General features: G+C 40.0%; 1 protein-coding gene across 1 annotated transcript; it reads left to right on the plus strand.

The window, feature by feature from the left end:
- The first annotated feature begins 9,669 nt into the window (after positions 1–9,669).
- Positions 9,670–11,071, plus strand: LOC106936870 (nuclear factor 7, brain-like). The gene has a single exon (XM_015018106.1). It carries the CDS (start codon positions 9,670–9,672, stop codon positions 11,008–11,010), a length of 1,341 nt encoding a protein of 446 aa, XP_014873592.1. The 3' UTR covers positions 11,011–11,071.
- The last annotated feature ends 301 nt before the right edge of the window (positions 11,072–11,372 follow it).

Here is an 11,372-nt window from a genome sequence, read left to right on the forward strand (position 1 = left end):
CGGAGGGTGAGAAGGGAATTTTTATATATTCCATTGAAGGACATGTTTGTTTTGTAATAATATAATGTAATGTCATTTCGATTAAACAGATGAACTTATATAAAGATTTAAAGTGTTATGTGAAATCAACTTTTTTGAGCTTTACATCTTATGATGTTATTCCTTCATCAAAAACATACCTACAGCGTCGCTTTGATTCTTTCATGCATGATTGAAAAAAAATCCTTTAATCTCCATGGCAACCATTCAACTTTGCAAAACACCTGGGTGGACCTAGCTCCACCTTTGAAGACGAAGCTCCTCCTCAAAGATGCAGTTCTCAAGCTTCTGCCTCACAGAGCAACCCTCTCCGCCCCTCCCCCACTCAACTCCGTCAGACTAACCAGCAGCAATTATCAAACACCTGGTGGAACTTATTATAGGAGCTACTTCTCAGTGCGAAGTTGGTAAAAACATTGTTGAAGAGCCTTGTTGTGATGACTTTCTGAAGACGGAGTTTCAAAAAGAGCAGGAGTTTTTAAGGCACTCAGTTACAAACTCAAAATTCTATTAAGTCCTGTTTGACATCATACTTATAACAACTAAAGTTAAAATATTTACTTAATTGTGCTATAAAATTATTATGTGGTTGGAAAATGCATAACACTGCCTCTGAGCCGTTTCTTTCAGAATGTGTTTGTTGAAGCTGGTCTGTAAAGCTGCAATCCCTCTCAGAACAGGGAGACTATGAGTTCTCAGTCAAGTGCAACTTTCACAAGAATGAATTACAACCAAATCTTTGTATTTAGGAAAACACATGAAAAATTAATACAATAAATACTTGAATTTTGTTCCCAAAAAACATACATACATCCATACCTACTCTTTATTATCAATTTTAGGTAACATTTATTTTAATTCTACTTTTTACTTTCAATTGTGACCAACATTACAAAGCCTGTTTTAAGTTCCACTGGCTGATTGCTTCATTAGAACTTAACGAAAGAGCAAAAAAAAAAAAAAGGAAATTTATTTATTTACTTTTTTGTTAGCCTTCTGAAGAGACTCTGTAGTTGGTGTTTAAGTGTTGTCAATAATGTCTTCCAGTAACACCTCATTAACTAGTCATATTTTCAATTAACTTTTAACATATTTAAACACTAAACCACAGTGGTGGACTGTTGTAACGCCCCGACTGAGTAAGTTCTCGGGGGAAGCTCTTTCTTTCTCTTTGGATAGATCAGTCCGCCAGGACTATAAAAGAAAACTTGATTATTTGGAGAAGGCTGGGTGCTGGAGTTTGACCTTCCTCTGTAAAGCGATGGTCAGTCAGGAACTTGGAGCCTGGCAGCAAAGACAAAAAAAAAAAAAAAATCCTAGCAAGTGCTAAATGGATATTGATAGAAAAGTCAACTGCTCTTTTGGAAAACTGTGTGAATGCAATGAATGGCTCTCTCCATTCATTGTTTGCATTATTTATGTTTGCCGGTTGGTTGGAAAAAATAAGACTGTTAAATTATATAACTTGTTTTTAGGTTTCAGTTACACGCAAAAAGAACAAACAATAACAAAACCCCACAAGATTCCAGTTTATTTGGGGGTGCAGTGTTTTTTTGGACCAGTTTTTTCAGGAGGCATTGAGCAACTCTGAAGTAACAGATGGAACTCAGCCAATTACTTCTAGAGTTTAGAGGAAGTGCAGGCAAATTCAAAGTAATGTGTTTCACTTCTGATTTTATTGTTGCTCCGTGTTTGAGAAAATTACCACCCATGCAAAAGCCAGCCTCGATTCTGGACGTATTTAGCTGATAAAAGGAAATGAGTGAATGAATTAAAATGAATAGCTGTGATGTCATGTCAGCAATTCAGATGTACAACTCTCGCTTAAAGAGGAAGATGAAAGGAATACGGCTATTGTCCGGATAGTGTCCGTGACACACATCTTTGTCAGCTCGGCTCAGCTGAATGTGAAGTGCCCCTCCATCACACCGACATATTATCAGAGAGATGGTTGTTGAAGGAGCAGCTGTCTTCAGAAAGGTTTCCTCCTAAAAGCTGACCTACTCTTGTTTGTGTTGAGCTGCACTCAAAGCTGCATGACAAATAACTGTTCTAGCTAGCAATGGTATCGCAGCACCTTCAATAGAAAGGAATCACCTTCACATGGTACAAAATGTGTCTGGGTTTGCGCACCTACTTGTTGGATCTTTCACTGATATGTTTCATTGGGTTACTTTGGAGACGAGCTTTGAACCTCTTTCAATGAGTCTTTGTGCCTGTTTATAACCCTCGTAAGGAATAATTATTTCTTTAAATAAGGCTGTTTTCACATCTGATAGTCCAGTAGATTTGGTTCAATTGGAACCAGAGTTTGCTTTCACACTACATTGTGTCAAATGATCCAAAAACCTGTTCCCCTCCTGACCTGTGGTGGCGCTGTATGAAGAACCACTGAAGGAAACAATACAACAAATATCCGAAGAAGACACAGAGAGCAACTTCCTTCTTCACCAAAGAAGGAAGTTGTCACTCTATTTTTGTTAACAAAAATAGGTTTTTGCGGTTGTGTCACTTCCCTTTTGTCTTTAGCAAAGGACTACGACCCATCAGTCTCACAAGGGCTAGACTCGCGTGTCTGTTTTAGTTGTATTTTCCCAGAATGCACTGTACTGTAGTCCACTTCCTGCTTTTGAAGCAGTCTCCGGTCTTGTTGGCGTTCACATATGCATTCGAACGCTCCAGGGTTCACTTAAAACAAACCGAGACCTAGGTTTATAGGCAGGCCAGAGTTCGCTTTTTTGGTCACTGTGCGTAGTCAGAGTTTGACACATTCCCACCTCCCCAAACAAACTGGACTTTCGAGACAAACTAACTTGCGTTCAGTTAAAGTGGACAAACAGGGATGGTGTGAACGCACCCTAAACGGAAGGACAGAACATCTTCTGTCTCGCCCCAGAAATTCTGTGAGCTTTTCACTTAAATCTGGTGGCCGGTGAGTCTTATTGACTGTCATTCTCAATGCAATATGAAAATCTCAAGCTGCATTGCTGGCAAAAGGCCGTCATACATTTGGATCTCTGAAGTGCGTTAAATCAATAGACCTGCATCAGTTGGAACCCTTAACAAACATTAGGCCTCTCAGAATCTGATCCATCAGTAATATCAACATTTCTACTGAAAGTATCCAAGGCTAAAGACCTAAAATCTTTTTATCTCACACCTAACAGGATAACTGAGCCTTGGCGTGTTGATCATAAGCCAGTTGTTTAGTAAAAAAAAAAAAATACAAGCACACCAATTCACTTCTGAAGCCACCAAAGTTCATTGAACAGTCACTTCATATCGTTTCTACTTTGATGTATAACAGTTCTGTCTTAGATATCTTTTTCTTTCCTGAATACATAAAATCATCCTGTAAAAACGCTGTACTTTATATTTATGTAGGTTCACTTTGTCTAACAATAAATTTGTTTGTCTGCTCACTTATCTTCTGTTTTCATTTTCTAGATCAAACACTTTTTCATAGTACTATTATCTTGCCATGCCACTATTCCAACAACCTGCTGATTGGCAAGCTGTGGTTAATAGAAACGTCATGCTGTGGTTTTGGAGCTATTAGGCTGCAAATAAAATGACTTTATTTAATTGATGGTGGAGGGTGTTAGCCCTCTGATTGGCTCTGGACCTTCATATTGAGGTTTTAGTCTCAGATGAAGGATGTACTGTTGGCTCTGCGTTGTACAACAGCCACGCTGGGATGATTTACTGCATAAAGGCCTCTCTTGCTTCAGTGCCAGCCACTAACAGCAGTGACAGAAACTACAGTCTGAAAATGAGTGGAAGCGCCACACTACTAATCACGAGTAAGTCTAATAACATCTAAATAATGGCTGAGAATCAAACAGGCCAAGGCCTGGCTGCATGTTACGCCGCTCTGCACAAACTGTGTCGTTTCAATTCACCAAATTGTTTTTCTGTTGAACTGAAAGCCAGTGTAATGCAGGAAATCAAATCTGATGCCAACTTCCTATTCTTCCCAAATATATGTGTCCATGTTGTCTGTATTCAAGCCAAAGTAATGGCCAATTTTTACTTTTATTTCTGCCTGTTTGTTACGGAGCATTTCTGCAGTTTGACAGACTACAGAGGAGAGCTGAAAAACGAAAAATATTGGCTTGTGCATCAACTTACCAAGCAAAGAACAAAAAAACTATGATTTTCTCCCGTGTGGTATGATATCCAGCACATCATTAAAATTTCTGACTTAGAGCAAATCAGATTTAATTCTGGCCGTGTTTTAAGACTGCCACACATTAAATATTACAGGCTGATGGGTGGTGGAAAGACACTTCCTCACCTCTTTTTTCAAGGTTTAAAAAGCCTTGAAACAAGTTCATTTTTTATTGGAAATTGTAATCTATTCCACTCTATGGCAGTAGCGGAATCTCACACTGGAAAATATAAGTAAAAGATTCAACATTTATTCGTTTTATGCTTGGCATGATCCCTTCATTTTTAATCTGATGTCCTTGACCTGAATTTTCTAGTTCTCACCTTCTAGACAGTGAGATAACACTTCAGTAAACAGACTTCTTTTTCTTTTTTACTAATTTTGTTTTTTTGAAGAATGGCATCTGACACTTCCGTTCTCTAAAACTGAAAGCATTGCATTAGCTAGCTAGCATTGCAAGCTAGCCTGTTACATGCTTACTGCAAGCTAAACTAAAAACATTTACTTAACTAACTTGAATGTACAAATTATCATAAAATGATAATTATTATATTTGTCATAATCCATACTTACGGACAAATCTCGTCCAAATCAACAGAGCCTTAAGGCTAATAGGAGGTTAGCTTATGAACACTTCGGCATGGTGTTCGGCCATTTTGGATTTTTCTGCTTTCTGTTTTCTTGTCTCAAAACAACCACCAGAGGGAATGCTGGGGGCCATTCCCAAAAGCTATTAATTAACCTGTCCAGGGTGACCTCGCCTCTCGCCCGGAACGTTAGCTGGAGAAAGGCACCAGCAACCCTCCCGACCCCAATAAGGGACAAGGATATACAGATGGATGGATGGAACTTACTCTGTAACATTTGCCATGGTGGAGCATACAGAGAAAGGGTTTTTTGACCACTTATCTTTGCACAAAGCTAATCCCACAGATATTACAATGCAGGAGTTCCTAAACTTTTAAGACCACAGTCTCAAATTTAACATCGCAAGAAACTTGCAATGCCGACAGAGTGACATTAGATTGAGCACCAAACAATTTTCTCTCTTACTTGATAAATTTTGCACCATTGTTGTGCATTAGTTTCCTCCAAAATGTCATCTGAACAGAGCTATTTTGTTAAATGAGCTCTAAGGAACCTTGAGTGAAATTTATACAGATTGCTGCATTTGTCCACAGACAGCTGCTCTGTGCCCTCTGCTGACAGGGAAAACAAAGAGCCATTCGAAAGCAAAAGAACAGAATTTCTGCTATATAATTTTAATCTAACAGCTACCAATAAAAGGGTTTCAATTTGCTAAGGTAACTGTTATTTAAATTATATTTGTTCATTGTTTGACAGCTTCTTTATCACTGGAGGCGGCGAATAGGAATGAATCTCTGTGTTGTAATTCTTTTGAGAACCAGCTGCAACTCAACTTAGCAGATTTTTATTATTTTTTTTATACAACTCATCATTGTTTAGCATAAGTTAAGGTTTTCCACTTGCCTGTAGCAATCAAGAGAGACAGATGAGTACTTGGCTTCTGGCTACTGACTGGGAAGCTTTTGATTCGGCTATCACCAAGGGCATACTACTGTAATCACCTCTGCTCATATGGTGTTTGCTGCTTTTGTAGAAGTGGTGATAGGAAGGCTCTCACTCAGACCAACACTAACCCATGGAAGGAACTGGCACAAAGCTTTCAGAGAAAATGCTGGAGAATGAAGTGGGAACCAAAGCTATGAGGAAATCAGTTCTATAGTTACAACAAAATGCCTTCGAAAAGCCTCTTGGAGTTTGTGAGTTATGGCTAGATGTTCTGTGTTCTATTAGACAAATTTTCCCAATCCAAACATACACATTTTATCTTTTAAGAGTGAAACTGACAGTTGGATATCTCTACAGTGGACCTATCAGTTCACCTGTAAGTCCTTGAACACTACCTTGCATTACCAAGGTAACTTGGTAAAGCAAAACTGCACAATAACATTAATGTTGCAATCAGACCGCTTCGCACATCAAAAGTGCACCCTACTCTTCAAACTTATGCACTCTGGAGTCAGATCCTTAATAATAAAGGTCATGACACATGTCGGGAGGAGCATCTAGACTTTTTGTTTCTCCCAGTCTCTTTGCACAATGGCAGGTGAAATATTGAGTCTCTTGGCTTTATCTACTAAAAGCAGGAGAATGTTGTCGTTGGACGCCTCTGCACCATGTTTGAATTCACCAGATAACTCAGAGGTGCTGTGAGTTTGAGTTTTACAAACTAGCTGCCTAGTGACATGGGTCGCTTTCAGCGCTATTCCTGTCTGACCCGAGCCCAGTTTGGCAAAATGCTGAACCGGATCGGTGCCTGCATCTCCTGACAGGACACCAACTACAGGCGCTATATCAGATAGTGGAGTCTTTCTGACTGGTTGACGCTCTACATCGAGCAGAAAAAGTTCAGATTTTCCAACTCCAGTGTTGGATAAACTTGATGCCCATAGAATGCTCAAAATGTTTTAAATGCGAGACTTCTAGATGTGCCCAAGACGCTCAAATTATGTTCAATCTGAACGCAGCATCTCTAGATCATCTAGATCAAACATTTAGATGTTAGTGATGAAAAGTAAGACAAAATTGGAAGAAAAGAGGGTAAAGACCTGATTAATGTTAGCCTTCTATCAGGGCAACAAGGGCACTAGTTTTTTTCAAAGCCAAACAGTCATTGCTAGGTCATGTGGTTTTGGGACATTCGTGTTCACACATGAATTTCATTCAGAAGCAGACCACCTGAGGGACACCCCTCTGCTTAAGTAGACGTTACTCCTTTACTGTCCAGGTTGACAGTCTGATTATTATAACAGCTATTTAGTGAAGAAAAGTAAAAATGCACATTATTACTCACTGTGTCAGATAGATGTAGTCATGTCTCCTGCAGATAAAAACAGACAGTAGAAGTGGACTAGTTAAAGCAAATATCAACATTGCCGTTCAGGTGCATTTCTGCATGAAACATGGTAACAAACTTCTGAGCAATCACACAACAGTTTGTTCAGAGCTCTGACATGACTTTGATTGTACATCCTAACAATCCTGCCATGTTCATGGCAGATTGCCTTTTGCCTTTGGCATCAAGTGTTGTTGTCTGAATCTAGCGTTACACCTTTGACTAGGACTAGGTGACAAGCACCCTGTTTGAGTCCTTTTACATTTTCTTACTCTTTTTCTTTTTGCAAGTTGAGTTTCTACTTACAGCCTAGTTATGATTTAAGTACTTACAATCTTTGAGAAAATATGCGCTTAATCCTAGGCCTTTAGTGCCTTTGCAGCTGGTTGAAGCAAAGCACAAATGACATTAGAAACATACCACCAGCATATTCAGTTGATTGAAACATGTTCATAATCCATATTGTGTGAGATATTGCCAATCGGGGAATTAATCAGAGCAATATCAAAAAATGAAGATGAAGTAACAACAGGGGTCAGAATGAACTTCCTCCCAGCATCCCAAAGCTGATAAAAATAATGACATAAGAAAAGAAATATTGGGAAATTACTAAATAGCATTTGGGAAAACCTGAAGATGATTAGACTGTGTGCTCCACAGATCATACAAATGAGAAACTCATCAGACAGTCATAACAAGATACTTGGAGATTTATTATTTTTCTTATTGCCAATCAAGCTGGTAGACTGGCTTTATGGCTTTTCCCACAACTTCATTCACGTGTTTTTAAACACAGGATGTTGGGTAAAAAAAAAAGTGAAGTAAAGGTGTGGAAAAAGTTTGGCACAGTTGAAGAAACACATCCTTAACTGTAGGTGTGGTAAGAAATATTTTGTAAGTGTGAAGAATGTGAGAAGGAGAGTGCTCGTTGCTCCTAAATGCTGTGTACACCCAACACATCCAGCCATCTGCTATGGCAACGCAGCCTTCTTGATTAGCAAAATGTGTGGTTGACATGTTGCAAATGAGGCTTTACTCAGAACCAAAACATTAACCTGTTCAGCATGTCAACACAATGATCAAACAGATGCTGAAAAGTTCTCCTCACTTGTGTTTTTCTGAACGATTGGCTAACCAAACGATGTGAACAGATTTTCTAAAATTTTAGATATTTGCATCAGAAAGGTTTATTGAGTGGAACTTCAAAATGATTTAAGATTTCTAAATAGCTTTCAGACCAATGGTGCCAAAGGTGAAATTATGTTTATGTTCATGTTCAGCATGATCGAACACCAGGGGGCGCTATAAGTAGGTAAGATTTATACTGCCAAAATGGTAGAATGGGTTTTATTGAAACTTGGTGGGTATCTTCAGGGTACAACCATGAGACTATGTTATCAGTTTGGCAATGATTGTGTGGGCGTGGCTTATGCACAAAAATGTAGATCTAACTTTTAACCTTTGAGGAAAAAAATATAAAAAGTGATTCATTACATTTAGAGGGCTAAGACATTTTGATATGTTCTTTTCATTAAGCTGAAAATGTTTGACCCAGGTTCGTAGGACCATGTAAAAGTTTGGCAATGCCATTTATGAAGTTTCTAGCTAGTGCTAGCAGTAGAAGCTCCAACTTTGGCAGAGTGTCTTGAAATTCGGCACACTGTTCAGATCAATCCTGCCTATAAAGAAGAATAAATATTACTCAGTTATGAAAGCCCCCTTGTGTTTAATAAATAAATTTTTTATGTTCAATGAACCACATCTTTCAGCTTTCATGGATTCATTTCCATATGTATGATATTTTAATAATTTTCTCTTTTTAGGTTTGTCTTTATCAGGAATCGTCATTTCTGTCGGACATAAGACCCGAAGGCAGGAAATGGCAGGCTGACTTCTATCAGACTGCCCCAGAGCAGCTGTGGCTACAATCCAGTAGTTTACCATCATCAATGTATGTCTTTGTAAAGCATCTTTTAGAAACCTTTGATGGTAGAAAAGTGCTATATACGTCTGATGTCTTTTCATTTAGTCCATTAGATTTGACCGTGGGTAAGACGCTGTCTCAGCGGTGTTATGGGTGGCTGATTCTGCTTCCTGAAGAGTTCCTCTGTCCAATGTGGGATGGTTACCATTTCTCTGGATCACCAGAATGGCTCCAGGTTATTCTACTGGTCCTGTTCTGATCTACATAGACAAAATTAAACCTGTTAATCGGTGACTTTTACAGCAGCTGTAATGTTGAATTCTGGACTTTGGAATGAAACACACCTCAGTTGGAGCTGAACTAAAGCAGGAAACAATTTGTGATTGTTGCTCCCTGCAGAGAGAATTCTCTTCAGAACAAACTAACAGCTTCTCTCTGACTGAGTCCATCTGAAGGAGAGAAAAGGGGAATACTCCAACACTGCTGTTTCAAGCTGCTCACACTCCTCACACTGAAGGTGAGTCAGACCTAGAACACCACTCAAAATCATTTTGAGTGAAGTGGAGCCAATGGCTGACTGGAGCTTCTGTGTTTTCAGCTTCATTCAGAGACTAAATGGCTTCCAGATCAGAGAAGGATCTCTGCTGCCCGGTCTGTCGCGATGTCTTTATGGTTCCGGTGGTTCTGTCATGTAGCCACACCTTCTGTAAGGAGTGTCTGGTGACCTGGTGGAGAGAGAAACCAGCAAGAGAGTGTCCAGTTTGTAAGAGGAGATCTTCAATGGATGATCCACCGTTTTTAGAATCGGCTCAGAGAGCTTCAGAGGTTCTCTGCAGTCTGCACTCTGAGAAACTCAAACTCTTCTGTCTGGACCATCAGAAGCCAGTGTGTGTCATCTGCAAAGATTCAGAAAAACACACCAAGCACAGATTCATATCCATCGATGAAGCTGCTCAGCAACACAAGAAGGACCTTGAACAAGCTCTGCAGCCTTTGAAGGAGAACCTGACTGTCAGGAAGAAAGTTCAAGAGGAGTTTGATCGGACCGCAGAGCATCTGAAGGTCCAGAGCCAAAACACAGAGAGGCAGATTCAGGAGCAGTTCAGGAAGCTTCATCAGTTTCTAGCAGAGGAAGAGGAGGCCAGGCTGGCTGCACTGAGGGAGGAAGAGGAGCAGAAGTGGGGAGTGATGAAGGAGAAGATGGAGGCTCTGAGCAGAGAGACAGCAACTCTGTCAGACACAGTCAGAGCCGTGGAGGAGGAGCTGAGAGCTGAAGACGTCTCCTTCCTGACCAACTTCAAAGCTACAGTGGAAAGAGTCCAGCGCTGCCCCCTGCTGGAGGATCCACAGCTGCCCTCAGGATTTCTTATAGACCAGGCCAAACATCTGGGCAACCTGGCCTTCAACATCTGGAGCAACATGAAGGACACAGTGTCCTACACGCCTCTCATCCTGGACCCAAACACGGCTGATTCTCGACTGATCCTGTCTGAAGATCTGACCAGTGCAACTTTTGGAGAGAATCAGCAGTTTCCTGATAATCCAGAGAGGTTCGACACCTTGTGCGCTGTCCTGAGTTCTGAGGGCTTTAACTCGGGAAAGCACAGCTGGGATGTTGATGTTAGCGGCAGTGAATTCTGGGAGCTTGGGGTGTTAGCAGAGTCTGCCCAGAGGAAGGGAAACATGGAGTCTGGATTTCTGGTTCTATGCTTCTATGAAAGACATTATTCAGCGGAGTCTGCAACAGCTCCTCCTAGAGAACTCTACATTCAGAAGATGTTCCAGAGGATCAGAGTGAATCTGGACTGGGACAGAGGAAAACTGACGTTCTCTGATCTGGATACTAACACACACATACACACCTTCATACACACCTTCACAGACAAAATGTTTCCATACATCAACACGGTGGATAAAGTAAAAATCCTACCAATGAAGATCTCAGTGATCAAATAGCAGGTCTGAAGGTTCTCAGCATGAAGAACACAAAGTTCACTTCACACTTTATTATTCAATGTTTCTGGTATGGCCATGAATGTGAAGCATAGTGACATCTAACAATGATAAGAAAAAAAACATATGTACAACACAGAAGGTTTTCTTGGCCCACCGGAGGTTAATTTTTGCTTCACAAACTGATCTGTTGGGATGCTGGAAAAAACTATTGTGTGGAAGTTATGCACACAAAACATTTTTTTTGCACAATACTTCCATACTTTCCTGAGGAATTACAGATTTTTCATCCATTTATTAATTTGGGTCATAATTGTATAAAATGGAGGTTAGCTTTTTCTATTGAAAAATAGTTGAGTTTATAG

The sequence above is a fragment of the Poecilia latipinna genome, unplaced genomic scaffold (assembly GCF_001443285.1).
Source record: "Poecilia latipinna isolate Pla-1442-1.1 unplaced genomic scaffold, P_latipinna-1.0 Scaffold2232, whole genome shotgun sequence".
Classification (NCBI taxonomy): domain Eukaryota; kingdom Metazoa; phylum Chordata; class Actinopteri; order Cyprinodontiformes; family Poeciliidae; genus Poecilia; species Poecilia latipinna.

Bases quoted from the DNA above. Each gene is read 5' to 3' on its own strand.
- LOC106936870 (XM_015018106.1), top strand. From the start codon at position 9,670: ATGGCTTCCAGATCAGAGAAGGATCTCTGCTGCCCGGTCTGTCGCGAT.